Source organism: Apostichopus japonicus, chromosome 8 (assembly GCF_037975245.1).
Source record: "Apostichopus japonicus isolate 1M-3 chromosome 8, ASM3797524v1, whole genome shotgun sequence".
Lineage (NCBI taxonomy): Eukaryota > Metazoa > Echinodermata > Holothuroidea > Aspidochirotida > Stichopodidae > Apostichopus > Apostichopus japonicus.
Window position 1 is genome coordinate 28979260 of NC_092568.1, and position 16275 is coordinate 28995534.

Sequence of the window (16275 nt, forward strand, 5' to 3'; positions counted from 1 at the left end):
CTGTAGAATACGCTATCGTAATTGGTAATTTCTAGCACTAAAAATGATCATATCGGGGTTAAAACCTCATCCATCTCCTACCAACTCCATCTCCTATATTGGTATTTCAAATTCCTCCGAGCTTGTATTAATCTGTTGTTAGCTCAACCCTCAAACAGTCACAGTGGCAAATGATTCCTGCCCCCGTCCCTGATCATGTCCCTTTTCTTGTCCCTGTCCCTTGTCCCCTGACCTATACCTTTGCCCGTTCGTCTTTATTTTATCCTCAAGAAAAACGAAATATTTCGATTCGTACAATCTAACTATAAACGGGCATATGATGTCAAGTGTCATCCTCTAAAAGAAAAGACCAGATTCGGAGAGGAAAAGGTCGGCAGGGAGAAGATTGGTAGGGAAGGTTGCGAGGGGAAGGGGTGCCAACCCTGCACCCTCAAAAAGACGCTGTCACATACTTAATCATTTGTTGTTTTATTTTCGACCAAGATTGTGAAATACGTTAACAAGGAAAATTTAAAATGATCACTTACCGATACAGTGAGTTCGAGATGAATGTAGTACATAGCCATCGTCACAACGACACCAGTAACTGCCCCTGGAGTTGACACACTCGCCATGCATACAAATATCGTTAAAAGCGGTACACTCGTTCACATCTGCAAAAAAGAAGATGAAAGGTAGGTAGGTGGAGAGGGAGTAACAAATGTTACCATGCGGTTGGTCTAATCGACTAAATCAAATCGATTCAATAACATATATGATTGTGAGTAAAATCGCCGAAGATTTGGTAACATTTACCAGTAATCGGTGACCAAACGCAAAAAGCTGATTGCAGACCCAACAAGCTGCTTGTAGACACCTCAAGCTGCTTGAAGATCCAACAATCTGCAAGAAGACACAATAACCTGCTTGAAGACAAAACAAGCTGCTTGAAGACACAATAAACTGCATGAAGACACAATAAAATGCTTGAAGATACAACAAAATACAAGACGACTCAATAAGCCGCTGGAAGACACAACAAGCTGCTTGAAGACGCAACAAGCTGCTTGAATGTAAAAAAAAAAGCCGCTTGAAGACACAGCAAGCTTCTTCAACACACAACGAGCGGCGTGAAGACACAACAAGCTGCTTGAAGACACAGTAAGCTGCTTGAAGACCCACCAAGCTGCTTGAAGGTCCAAAAAAGACATAACAAGCTTCTTGAACAAGCTTACAAGGAGACACGTAACGATAAAGTTGGATGCTAGAAAAGCCCATGACAATGCAGTTTATCAGTTCACAAAATATGCAGTAATACTTCTAAATATCATGAATATGCTTATATATTTCAGATAATAGGGAATTGATTTAATTCATGGCTTTTCTTTCTGTACGTGTTTTATAATCATATGAATAGTGTTAGGACAGGCGATATTTTTAAAATATTAAATCGAAATAGCGTTAATTACCGTGCCACGGTGGCTAATTGGTGATCGTGGGGTGACAATGGGTGTTACAGTTTGATAAAGTATCAACTTATTTCGAGTAATATCTGTTATTTTGGTTAAGTTGCTAGAAATTGGCGATGCAAAGTCGGAGATTGATGTAGAGTGTGCAATGACCTGGCAGGTTTTTTCCTTCTGCAGTTTGTGTTAGATCTGATCTAGTAAACAACATATTACATGAAGGAAAATGTGACAGGAATATCCTGTAGCTATGATCCTCTTTTTAATGCTGTAACCTCATCACTTTTATGTATATTCTGATGTACTTTACAAGCTACAATACGTACAGCTACTATATAATACAGTACAAGTGTTGCTAAATGAATGCTTTGTCTTGGAGAAAGATACGAAAAAGAATTGAGGGAACTTTTCCTTTCCTCTAGCATCCTGCAAGTTTAGGCTGCATAAATGTTTCAGAAGAAAATAACGACCAAAAGAACTTTTAATTTTGCATACTAAATTAAATTCTCATTATTCCAATTTCAGATTTATTTCTCATATGGCAAACAAAACTGAAGTACAAGTATAGTAATTAATAAAACTGAGGAATGGTGACATAATAATTATGTACACTATAGACAATAGGCTTTAGGCGAAGATATGTATCTTAAGTGTGTGTGTCGGGGAGGGGGGGGGTTGGGATGGGGGGTTGGGAGGGGGAAAGTCTCCTGTCAAAAAAAAATCAAAATTAAGGGCAAAATAAGCAGCCTATAGCATCCCCAAAGTGAACAGAATGACATAGTGTTTTTCGCTGTTCAATCAAACGTTCGAAAGATGTGGAGGAACTTGTTGAGGGGTTGGGAACTTGGGGACGGGAAGAATTTGTTCGTAAACGTCCATGGTTCTTGTCATGCCATGGCATTCGGATTTACACAAACAGAAACTTAATGTTCCTTATAGTGTTGTCAGGGTGTTGACGAAGGTATAACTGATTTGATAACATTTCTACACAGCGCTTCTTGAAAGTTATAGTGCAAAACGTTTTTTACTTAAAATCTAAATGAGCTTACAGCATTTGAAGTTAATTAGACTACGCAATGAAAAATATTTTCACATAACAATTTATAAACTTTATGCCTGATTTGGCAAGATCTCATGCGTGGAATCACGATTCGAAAGAACGAAAGGCCAACTCTCTTATACGAAAGACATGATAGAAAAACAAATGTTGGCCTTTTAACAAATAACTTCACTACTTATATATATAGCCAACAAGGTCATTCGTTAAGGTTGCCAAACGGAAGTATTTTAATCTACGTGTTATGTGGCTTCGGAAACATAATATTTATTTGGCTTTTATTTGAACCAGATATTCATCGGATAATGTTATGACTTCTAAAATGTTATATTGAAAGGAAAGACAAGTGTTCTGTTACTTTTACTGGAAGAAATTAAGGCCACTATATTTAATTACCCTAGATATCACACTTTGCAACTGTAACAAATGTTTTCAAGTAAAACCACATACAGGCTAACGCTTATCTTCCAATGTCAATTTACTTTACCGTGGAGTTCACGTTTCACACTGAACTCCAATGTATTAATTTCTGTCCCAGTTGCAGTTGCTATGGCGGTAGCGATAAATATCACCTATTGACAATTACAGTAACAGGTGTTCTCCCTCTCAAGTGAACGAAGCGACCCAGTGACCTAAACGTGATAACGGGAAGTAGTGCGATAAGATGAGCGCAAGTACTATTTAGAGATGTACAAGTTACCAAAATTTCCTCTTAATTTGCAGGACAGCATTGGTGGTTCAGTGGTAGAATCCTCGCCTGCCACGCGGGGGGCCCGGGTTCGATTCCCGGCCAATGCAATCATTCTATTTCTTTGCTTTTTTTGGGCTCAGTTATTGATTTAAACACCATTTTTCTATAATCCTGTATTTTCTTTTTTATTCTGAGAGTTTTGTAAAGTCAAAAGTTAAATCAGAACAAATTGAACAACCATTTACCTGTTCGTTTTCTTTAATGTTTAAGAGAATCACAGGAAAACACATGAATTTAGCTTTCGTTTTTACAGTTAGATAATGAAATTCATCGGCGAGAAGTTGCATATGTGCGGGGGAGGGGGGTAGAGGGGCACTATGCTTAACTTTGCCTTCTTCTTGCTTCAAATCTAAAACGGCCATGGTGCCAAAAGTTCATGGTATTATGATCACCCAAGCCATCAGCTACCGTACGATGGGTGGGAAATGTCAGTTGAAAACAGAATTAGTACATGACCAGGGAGCTGTTACCGAGAACGCATCACGGCTGAATTAACTTTTGTGGGCCCTGGCAGAGACAAAAAGTAATTTTGGGATCCAAAAACTGGTCGTAAAACAATCAAGATATGCGCTGTAGTCAGGGGGGTAGGAAGCTTCCAAAAGTGTGGGGGGGAGCACAACATCATAGGGGCACTTTCTCATTCCGCAACCACCACTCGTTATGCTATAAACCGATACACACCGGCCATATCACTTAATTATATATGATGTGCTATCAATACTATTTATTGAGATCATTATTGTTAACCGTGCTACAAAAGATATGGGATGCCATTTTAAAAATAGCATGTACAGACTAAAAATAAATAATCAAAATAAAGTATTAAAATTCACAAAGGTTTAAGATATCCAAAAGACAGTTCTTCATCAAAGGGGCACATTCATTTGCCAGTAGGGCACATTTGCTATTTGGAAAAAGTGGGGGAGGAGGGGGTGGGGCACGTGTCCCCAGTTCCCCCGGCTCCTACCCCGCTGGCTGTAGTGTTTACACTTTTATTTTGATAAACAGGCAAATTATGTGCGAACATAGTACGATGCTTTGTAAATGTCTTATTCATATATAGCCTTCGAATATATAATATGATATACCCTGTATTTAGGAAGATATTGTTGTTGTGTTTTTAAGTTTTGTTTATTGTAAGGTAACGTTTCTCCCCATGTTTTATAATACTTGCATTCTAATTTTGGGTCCAGTAACTAACTCTCAAGGCATGAGCCATGGCCCATTTGGTAAGTGATAAATCTTCCTGATTATGATGAATGTTTATTACCCGTACTAAATTCCATGCATAATTTTATGTGATCTAACGCCCATTTTATTTTTCAAATCTAAACATTAAAAAGATTTTTTTTTTTTTTTTGGGGGGGGGGGTATGCTTGCTATACCCTCATAACAACGTGCCAGTAGTTTAACAACGTAACTACATACTTTCATTTCAAACCAAATGAACTAGAAGTCGAAAATTTGGATTTTCCAGTTATTTTACTCGTTAATATGAAAAAGTATCTGATCGATGAAATTTTGTAATCAAAATGAATTTATTAATTTATTAATACTATCTGACTGTTATTTGCTAGACTCAAGCGCAAAAAAAGGTATTTTGAGCTTTGACACCATACTTTCATTCTGTTTAAGAAGACAAATGTAACGATTGTTATGTGTTTCTATTTATTTATATTTTAGGGGGGGGGGGGTAAATAATAAATCGTATACATACCTATGCATCGACCAGTGTCAGGTGACTTCTTAAACCCTTTCTGACACTCCGTTTCCCTTCCTGAAATAAATAATATGGATTATGAAAGTTAAGTTTTTATGCCAAGAATATTTTTTAAATCTTTGTGGAATTGTTGTTTCTTAAAGTCATAAAACCTATTCAGAGAGTAGCATTGATTGGATATAAAATCGAGCTTAAAACTGGAAGGCATGTGAAAAATAAAGATAAAGAAAGAAACAAAGCAATCAATGGAGCAACTAATCAAACAGAAAACATGGAAACAGTGCGTACATAATGTAAACAACAAGTAAACAACATATATATCATAACAAACTTGAGGAAATTATATCACAGCTGCACTGCAATCAAGATGGATTCGTTGTTCTCTCGCGCAACCGTTGAGTCAGGCCTTAAAAGGATGGAGGATGGGGGAAGAGTAGTCAGGACTTTTTTTGGAGGGACGGAGTAATTCTTAGCTATTCCCTCAAACTAGAGTTTGTGAAGGCACAAGTGAAGTGCAGGGGCAGGCCGGAGAGGGAATGGAGAATGAGGAGTTTTATAATCTCTGCACTGCGGCGATTGAAACATTTGTTGAAATTACAATGTCTATAATGTAAGACAATAACCACGAAGTGATCGCAAGCAAAATTTCAAGTAACGGAATGAACAAGAACACAGCGTAACAGTGCATGCCGTCATGTGTTGTGACGTGTTTGTGACGTGTCGTGTTGTGAGTAATACCGTCACTGTTCTTGTCTTAACCATGACATGGCAAGACTTTAGATGACTTAGGTTTACATGACATGACGCAATATCACGTGACATTGGTAGGCGTGGTCTTGCTCTGTCGTGACATAATTCGGCTCAACGTGACATAAAATAACACGGCTTAACAAAAACATATTATCATGCAACGTAGCGTGCTTTATAGAGTAGGACATGACATAGTGTTATATAGCGCAGCATAGCATAATATAGGCTAAATAAATAGTTTTTATAAAGGTCTTATTATCCTGAAATACCGTCTGTGCCTTTTGCCGTTTGATAAGTTTTGACTATTTATTTTTGCTCGAAATCCCAGTACCGTCTGTATACTATCTACACATTTGATAACGCAACACGTGCGTGTTCACACATTAAACAAACATGAATAAATATTCCCATATGTGAGCGTTTCTACACAAGAGACACGAAAATACGCAGACTTGACATACTTAGTATGATAAGACAGACTCAAGGGACTTAGCCATGAACCTATAGGCATGTTATTTTGTCATATATGTTTCCGCTTATATATAAATATATACATTTTTATATATATATATATATATATATATATATATATATATATATATATATATATATATATATGATATGTATATGGAAGGAGACCTTGACTTCGAAGTATGGGTATTTCAAAACCAACCCGCTGTACCTATTCACCTTGGCAACGGGTATATATACGTAACATACCTCCCTGATAATATCAGGAAGAAATGGAAAGATGTTTTCTTTACCTCTTCGAATTTAAATCTGGTTTCATTTTCCGAAGTCCTTCAGCAAGTTTATGAATTTCATGATCAATCATCACTATACACAATCACACCTTCTTCAACATTATTTCAAACGTTGCAACAACAAGCCACAGTTTGCATCTAAGAACCCTCGTTTCCTTAGTCTCCACACCTGGACGACATATCATATCACCACTCCCTCCCTGCCCCCCTCCCCCAAATATGATAGTGGTGGTTGCGCCCCATAGATGTTATTTTCAATACACTCATTACATTGTACTAGACTAGACTATCGTCGCCTCAGCTTTCAGAGTCCTGCAAGCGACATTCATGCTGAGAATGTCTCAGTTCGGCGAAATAACGTTTAATATTTTTCGTGTACATCATGTTATCTTCAATGACTTTTTAAACTTTTGTATTTACAACAACAAAGGATTAAACCGATGCCAATCCTGTCGATCTAAATGATAAAGTTGTCTATTTTTTAGATAATCCATGGCAGATCCCTTAAGTAGTACCGCCGAGTTACCTGAAAGCGATACTTTCTCCCAAACATTAATTATTCTTCAAGTATTGATTCAAACTTTGACCACCCATGCATACATGCAAGCTGCAATATAGGATAACGTATACAACCGTTCCCGTTTCCTTCCTATATGATCAAACTGCAGCAGCAGAATTAGTCCAGTTTATCATTTTCCTGCTGATTTGGTTTCCATGATTTGTAGTGTTAAGGTTTGTCTGTTATTCTGAGAATCTGTTACACTTTTATCACTTGTCGTCATGATCACGTGACTATGCGCAATGCGCTCTTGAAAGGAAAACGGAGACAGAGCATGCGTGGTGAACGTTTAACAGTTGTGTGGTCATGTGTTACTTTCGTGCCAGATTCTGTTTCCTTATAATGGTATTCTGAATTACAACAGTTATTAATCAATAATCTATAATGTGTATTAATCTATAACCTTTAATGTTTAGTTTAAAGGTGAGAGGTTGTCTCCGCGTGCGACGTTACGTTGTACAATTTAATATATATATGTCGCGTGTGAAGGATTCTGGTGGGGTATAACACAGAACAATATTTCAATTTTCCACTATATAGTAAACACTGTGTACCGTGATGTATACTGACGTTACCAGATGTATAATGACGTCACCAGACCAGCCATATCTGGTGTTAAATATATTTACCCGGAAGTCGAAGTATAATTGATTCTCTGCATTAAACTATCAGACAGTAAAAATTGCTACTTTTATATGACAGATTAAATTGTACATAATATTGAAATATCTAGTTGAATTAGTAACAGGACGTCCTCAGTAGTCTTTACACTAATTGCTTGAGAAGTGGAATATCGTTCTGTGAGTTTTAGTAGTAAAGGAAGAAGAAGAAGAAGAAGAAAAAGACCCAACATCAACAGCCTTAATTTTAAACCCCAAATGACGTTTTGCTGTTTCACAAGTAAAGTTTCTTTACACTCGGGAGAAGAAGTATACGATAAAACATCTAGTCGTAAATGTGATATAATTCGCATTTGTAATATATACATATGTCACAAAGAAAAACAACACGGCTTATAGACGACACATCGGAGGGAGTTCAAAGATTCCTTCACGTTTGTCAGGAGGGAACTTTCAATACGATTGAGCTGACCCTATATATCACGCACGTTTACAGATATGAATGTTAAAAACACATTTTAATGATTCCATCATGCTGGCGAAAACAAACAGATCAACATTAAAACCGAACATAATAAAGGCATGTGTTAATTATTGCAATTTTTTTCTCGAGTCAATAGCTAAACATACCGATATATTTTTGTGTAGAAATTAATTGGATTAAAGAGAAGTTACATGTAAAATACATATAGAGAAAAACATTAATGAAAGACATTAGCGGCAACGTATAAAATCAATACCATTGTTAGGAATCTGCCCATTGTACTTATTGGCAACGAACATCAACATTGCAATGTAGGAAAATGTTCATGCTGGCAACTACATGGTATTAATTGTGCAACCATTCGGGGAATGATGTAGGAGGAGGGGGGAAATGGGTTTGTGTGAGTTTGCCCACTGTCTGAAATGTAAACCAATATTGTTAAAAGGGTGTGGTAAAGTTGAAAAGATAAAGTTCGTATATGAACTTTTTCTTGGACCACGTTAAATAATTATTTCTGATTACAAGCTAGATTCGTACATCAGACAGGAGTGTAGGTAGCCTCCATTGTTGGAGGGGAGGGTTGGGGAGGGGCGGTACTATTTAATGGGGAAAAGGCAGTGTACAGAACCTATTTTCTTCAAAAGCAAATTTCCTAACAATTGTTAGTGGGGCAGATAAATTATTGGAGGTGGGGAGGTGGGGAGGCAGGGAGGTGGGGCTGCCCCACTGATTGCCCTACCCCCCTCTCTGTGGTAACGCCACTGACATCAGGTATATATATATATATAAGTTTTGGATATCTAATAGAAATACTTGAATAAACTCACCGAAAAACTGAGGGCAAACGAAACAGGTCCTGCCCCAGGCTTTCCCGACGGTGGCGCAACAGTCATCGTGTAGGGTGTTAACGTCACCGAGAGGGGCCTCGCAGGTAGAGGCGGTAATACGTCGAAAACAGGGTCCACGAAGGGTGTGTCTAGCCAGCTGATAGGTAGAAGTAGGTGCTATAAAGATAGAAAACAAACAGAAGTAAGTCAAGATGCTCATGATTACAAATCGTAGGATGTCTGACCCGTTATTAAAACAGGGTTTGCATGCTGTAGACTGCTGTCGACTTGGTTGCCTCTAAAGGGAAGACGTCACACCGACGGGAACCAATAAGCAGCTTGCGAGGTTACACGCTATTATAATATAAAGAGAGTAACAAACTATCACGCTTACATGACCAAACGTCGAAGAAAACAAAAGTATATAGGTTGTCTAAACTCACCAGGAAACCATGCCTTTTCATACCAGGCGCTAGTTGTAATACAGTATGGAAAACAATTGTTGAGGTAATCTTAGAGACTTTACTCGGAAGAGTCACCAAAGATAGGAGGTCCTTGGCAAGAAATACTAGAACGCTTCTTAACCGAATTGATCCTTGCATGCAGCCGTCGAAACACTGAGTTCGTTGCTGATACATAATATATATATATATATATTAATACATATATATAAATACATTAATATATATATATATATATACCTATATATAGAGTTGGTTGGTTGGCGTCTATCTTGGCGCAGAGTGCCAAGATATAGATATAGATATCTATATATATATATATCTATATATATATATATATAGGCCTATATATATAGGCCTATATATACATGTATATATATATATGTGCCTATATATGTAGGCCTATATTTATAGTCCTATATATAGGCATATATATATTGGTATAGATATAGATATAGGCCTATATATATATATATATATATATATTCTAGATCGTTCATCAACATTTATCCTGGATCACGTGCAGTGTCTCAGGAATTCGTGATACTTCACTTGACGTGACGCCATCATTTTCCTGTTCTTCCTTAACTCTCTTCATGAACGAAATTCAGTCTTGTATCTAAATATTTCCTTTGCGTATACACAACTTTTCACGTCACACGCAATATGCCAACGCGTGAAAACGTGGGCACATGCGCAAACATGGTTCATATGGAAGTGTGAAGAGTATAGGGTATAAGCTAAAATCAAACTGGCTGTAATATATACTTGACATGTTTGTTCAGCGTTCCTATATATACTGTGATAATGAGCCATACAGAGTAACAATCCATACTGTAAAGTATGATGCAACATGCATGTTTGTAAAGCTTGTACAACATTTGACATACGTTTTTCATTAATTGAAGTACACGCAGGATATATGCCATTCAGTGTGCTAAATACATAGTTAGTCAAGCCACTGATACATATGTTAAAGTGTCAAAGACGAACAATTAGTAGCTTTGGTAAGTGTCATATACATTTTACGTTTGTATTCATTCACACACTGTACCAAAACATAAGAAGTCAAAAATATTTGCGGGGAAAGTGTTGGAATCGTGCGTGCTCGTTCATGCCACTCTGAAAGGTTACACAAACACAAAACAATCACCTTTAAATTAGTTGACGGAAATGTGTACGCAGAACAACCTCTCCAAACAGATAAGACTTATATTGCTCCGTTCAGTCTAAAACTCGTGTTTGGGAGCTGTCAGTTTGTAAATCTGTGATGTCATAGTGCCACTATATAGGACATGAAATCTGTTATGATAATTATATGATTTTTCTTTCTCAAGTCAATTGAACAGGCGCGGCAAGCTAGAAATATGATGTTCCGAATCTAGTCGTAAAATCGGCAAACCGGATCTTGCACTTATCGGGTATTCGGGACCTTAAGGTCATTAAGGCGACCGCACGCTGAACTCGACCGACGTGACCTAGTTGTCAATAGTTGTGACGACCCATGGTATTACAACTGACCTCCACACAACGATTGTTTTCTGTAAACGAACGATCCTCATTTAGGTCACATGTACAATAATTTCTCCGTGGTTGGTTGTACACTTGTTAAGACTGGACAGTTTTAGTCGTCATCCGCCGCACAGTGTAGACCGACAGTCGGGAAACGTTGCGTGTTCAGTTTTTCCCGACTGTAGCCGATGCGAGTTAAAACTGACGAAATCGTGATCAGTGGTAGTCTTAAACCCGTGCACACTGCTCGACTATCCACGTATCAGCCGAGTTGCGTCGGTCATGATTAATCGTGTAGTGCGCGGCGAGCTTCAAGCACATGCGCGCTGCCCGACTACCCACGATTTCCCACCTAGCGACTTTCGAGTTGAATCGGGTTTTGATGAGACGCGTTTAGTGCGCGGCGAGCTTCAAGCACATGTACACTACCCGACTATCCACGACTTCCCTCGTAACGACTTTCGAGTTGAATCGGGTTTTGATGAGCCGTGTAGTGCGCGGCGAGCTTCAAGCACGTGCGCGCTGCCCGACTATCCACGATTTCTTACGTAACGAGGTTCGAGTTGAATCGGGTTGTGATCAGTCGGGCAGTGCGCATTGTTCTTTAGGTTTGAGAACCCTATGCCGTTTTACACTGTAAATAGCTGAATGCTAGGTGTAGCAATATCTCTGGCAATAATTCCCTTTGGTCCTCGTAGAAATCTTAAATACTGTAGTTATAGGAGGTTTCGATCAAAATTTAGTAAGCGACGTCTTGAAATACCTATAAACAACTTAAGGAGGCAGGCAACTTAACGTTATCATATCTTCTGATCCCTACAAGTAAAACACGTTTTGATCTATAACCGCAGAGAAGGGGAGCATGGCCCTCTGTCTTACCATGGAGCTATTTATAGCTCCATGGTCTTACTATGGAACTATTAACCCTCCGTGGTTTTACTCAGACAATATAGGGGAAGTATATCCACTGTTGCGTGTAACGTAATGATTTACCAATTACCTGTCGTCGCAAATAACGACAAAACAGGTGTCAGTAAAGTTTTGAAAGGATGTTGGTCATATGCAAAATTAGGTTGGTTCCTTGTCGCTCGTTAACATCAAACGGATTTGAAGAAATGATTTTCAATTTCAGTAAGTGGTGGAGGGGTCTAATGAGAAAAGCTGGTGCAAAATACATTTAACTCTCTGTGCATTCTCTGGGTGATATTCTATCGCAACTTTTTGTAATATCATTTTTATTGTTTTGCTTTTTTTGTGCTATCACATAAAGGTGATAGCGTATGAATGTTTTAAGATGATTCAGATAGTGTGAATCTGTATTGAGGTATGAATGAAAAACAAGCTGGCCAGGTTACATAATCCTGGAAGCCGTTCGCCAAATGACCCACCAACGTCATTTCATAATGTCAAGCCGTTACTGTATCTGTCATGACGTCACGTTACCCGTCATGACGTGACGCTGGTTCAATTATACGAACAAGCCCAAAACGCCTACCATGTATACATATTTACATACATATATGCGTGAATGTATGTGGACGCTTCACGCACAGACATGTTCAAAGCGCACATGCTCGCTACACCCGTGTTAATCTACTTGATCAAACAATTTTCACGGCAGACAAAAGAAATCATGTGTCCCATATAAAGGTGACTCGAGACGTTGTACTTTAGTATCTGGGTAAATCACTTGTGCGAGGTAAAGGTTGAGGAAAAACTTTGAAAACTCCTGCAACTGATCGTATGCTGCTGAGAAAATGATGAGTAGAGGATGATAAGGTATGAAGATAATCTCTCTGAAGTGCACCCTCCACAGACGACTTGGGAGAGATAGTGCGCAGCAGGCTAAAAACACAAAAATATAGTTGGTGTATTTGTGCATCGCATGTGGACCACAACGGCGCACAGTGCGCGGTCACTGCGGTGGTCAGTCGCTGGTTGACTGATCAAGCTATGAAATGAATATTAATTGATTTATCTCATTGGCCTCTTAACTTGAGGTAATTAGGGTCATATTCAAAATCACTTATTTAACAATAGATTCCAACCAACCGTACTTTCATAGAAAACATCATAGGTAGCTAATCACAACGGAAACAAACTAATATTCTTACGCTGTTCTCTTCACGTGGTTCTCACACCTATCCCGCCGAGTCTTAACACTTCGACACAAACAGTCACCGCACAGGTGACATCGTCCCTCACTGGTTGTTCTAAATTCTATATTTTCTTACTGTTTTGTGGCAATTGTAACAATTTTCCCAAAACATATTCAACCTTATTACAACTTGCACGTGCAATCTGAGCCAGATAGGATGCTGTGCAACATGCTAGTCCAAGACAAGGCAAATAACATACCATGCATTTATTAATGCAAACAAACAGTTTATTGTTACCATGGTTACTTTGTTGCATCATGACGTCATTGATAGCATGACAGACAATAGCAAGGATTTACCTAAGCATTAAGGCTTCGACCTCATTTCTTACTATTGTTTTTACTATTACTTCCACTTTTCTTCTTCTTATTATTATTATTATTGTTGTTCTTACAACTAGTTTTACTATTGTTATGATTATTATTAATACTTTGTTTGTTACTATCGTTTTGGCTATTGCTGTTACTATTGTTGTGGCTTTTGTGTGAGTGTTGTTGTTACTATTCATGTGATTATTGTTGTAACTATTGCTGTGGCTTTTGTGTGACTATTGTTTCTACTATTATTGGGAATATTGTTGTAACTATTGTTGTAACTATAGCTGTGGCTTTTGTGTGACTATTGTTGTTACTATTATTGTGAATATTGTTGTAATCATTCTTGTGGCCTTTGTGTGACTATTGTTGTTACTATTATTGTGAATATTGTTGTAATCATTCTTGTGGCCTTTGTGTGACTATTGTTGTTACTATTATTGTGAATATTGTTGTAATCATTCTTGTGGCCTTTGTGTGACTATTGTTGCTACTATTATTGTGATTATTGTTGTAACTATAGCTGTGGCTTTTGTGTGACTATTGTTGTTACTATTATTGTGAATATTGTTGTAATCATTCTTGTGGCCTTTGTGTGACTATTGTTGCTACTATTATTGTGATTATTGTGGTAAGTATTGCTGTTACTATTGCTGTGGCCTTTGTGTAATATTGTTGTTACTATTATTGTGATTTATTGTTGTAATTATTGTTGTTACTATTTTTGTGATATTTGTTGTGGCTATTGTTTCTACTATTGTTCGTATACTTTTTTTTCAATATGGTTTTGGTTACGTATTGTTGTTAAAGCTTTTACGTTGTTTCACTATTGCAGTTGCTTTTCTTAAACAAAAATGTATTTTTTTTTCACAATAACGTAGAACTTAGAACTTATCATTCGCACTTAGAAATCGTAAAATCCTGCAGATTTATGCAAAAAATTGGAAAATACAGTCGTCCAAAATCCGATTAGTAAAGCATAAACTGAAATATTTATCTGTACATAGTTCAAAACACACCGGAAGGCCTTCTTTGTGAACAGTTTTTTCTCTGTTAAAGTGCTTCATAAGCGAACAGCATGCTTTCCTGTTTATTATTTCTACCTTTAATATTATAATTTATAAAGAATTTATTGTGTGTGTCTGCTTGACCTTAATCAATAACACTTCCGAATAATATTTAACAAACTCGTTAACTTAGAGACTAATCTATAACAGAACTGAAATAATGAAATTATATTACACCAATGACATTCTTCGCCAGGAAAGGAGGAAATGAGACCTTCAAATTTGCAGTGATCCATAAACAAATACTTACAACGAAAATGGATTTTAACGATATAAAATACATTTGTGGCGAGATTGTTGAATCCTGACAACGTTATTCACGTTAATTGCCAAAATGTGTGAATTGTTAAGGAATAGTAGATTTACCATTCATAGCGGTCAAAATTATATTATTATTATTATTTAGGCCAAAGAGCATGGAGTGAGGACCTGATCCCCAAGGAGTCTGGAGGGCGAGGGAGGGGAGGGGGGGGGGTCAATGCATAAATTATATAGGAGATGGTTTGGCAGACAGTTTCATAGGATGTGTATGGAGGAAGGGGTGAGGCGCAAGTGGGGTTAAATTGAAGAAGATAAGAAGAGAGGGGGGAGGGAGGGGGGAGAACGGGCAGGTGATTATTGGAACCAAATTCATACCTTGGCTTATTTAGGAAACAGAGCTGTTTTATTTATTATTGACCTGCTTTTTGACCTGTTAGTACCAAACTTTACTTGGGTTATTTAAAAAAAAAACTTACTCATTTCCTATAAGTCCCACACGATGACTGTCGGAAATTTCCTAAAAAATCTATGCAGGTGTCACTGACATAACATAACGTTATCTAGCAGCACCGCCTACCCTAAACTTCACTTGGTTCTTCCTAGTCCAATATCACTCAAATGTTTGCAACAACCCTCGAGCGGAGAGATGTGTTATCCTTTCTCGCAAGTTTTTTGAACACAAATGCTTGCCACCTTCACGTAACAAGCGGGCACTCCCCTTGGCACTCCAATCCCTTCATTTATGAGGTAAACCCTAATCGTCAATCAATTTGGATATATAGAATTCATCAATAATGAAAGTGTCATAAACCTGTTTTCCTATATATGAGGTTTTCAATGGAAAGTATAACTTCAACCAAGTAAAGCCATAGGGCAAGGTATAAGGACACAAAACTGGTTTCCATATCAAGAGCTGGTGTTGTGCTTATACATTGTACTTCGTATATATTAATACACCGATTATAGTTCATGTTGTTACATATCATACTTACTTGCTTCACATTACTCTTACTTATACTTGGGAACTCATTTCAGTACAAGCAACCCAGGTTTGACCTATTTTCACCCTTTTCGCTCTACTCAGTAAGTCGGTCACCAACCTTTCCGTCTTGACATCACCTCCAACAAATAGTCTATATTATGTCGTGAAACGTGAGACAATTTTAGAAGCCCCATATATGTCGACTCATTACAGTTCTTCATCAGTTCTTCTACAGCCGCATCAATGCGAGGTTAAACCGTATCTTGTTTATATCGAGAGCAACAAACAAGCGGGTTCATAGAACTTTTATCAATACCTCCAAAGGGTAACAATAAAATGAAAGGGGAGTTGGGTCCCGCCACATAACTTGATCTTCCCTCAAATCCCTAAACACCGTAAATATGTTACCCAATCGATCCAATTTGATTTCATCTTTTCAAACTACATTTTGAACCGAAATTGCTTCAATGTTATAGAGGACCATTAGCTGAAACACTAGACAACTGAAAACATGCATGGTCTGTTACATTAGTCCAACACAA

At 37.7% G+C, this 16275-nt stretch overlaps 1 protein-coding gene and 1 non-coding gene across 7 annotated transcripts in view; one reads left to right on the forward strand and one right to left on the reverse strand.

The window, feature by feature from the left end:
- LOC139971469 (uncharacterized) overlaps window positions 1–16275 on the reverse strand; it is a 159637-nt gene that overhangs the window by 77952 nt on the left and 65410 nt on the right. For all 6 annotated transcript variants that reach the window (XM_071977971.1, XM_071977972.1, XM_071977970.1 and 3 more), the window contains exons 4-6: window positions 8978–9154; window positions 4971–5030; window positions 528–653 (exon numbers count right to left, since the gene is read on the reverse strand). In XM_071977971.1, the coding sequence (XP_071834072.1) occupies window positions 528–653; window positions 4971–5030; window positions 8978–9154 (363 nt within the window). The remainder of the gene's footprint in view (window positions 1–527; window positions 654–4970; window positions 5031–8977; window positions 9155–16275) is intronic.
- On the forward strand, window positions 3230–3300 carry Trnag-gcc (transfer RNA glycine (anticodon GCC)). The gene has a single exon. It is a non-coding gene; the product is annotated as a tRNA-Gly (tRNA).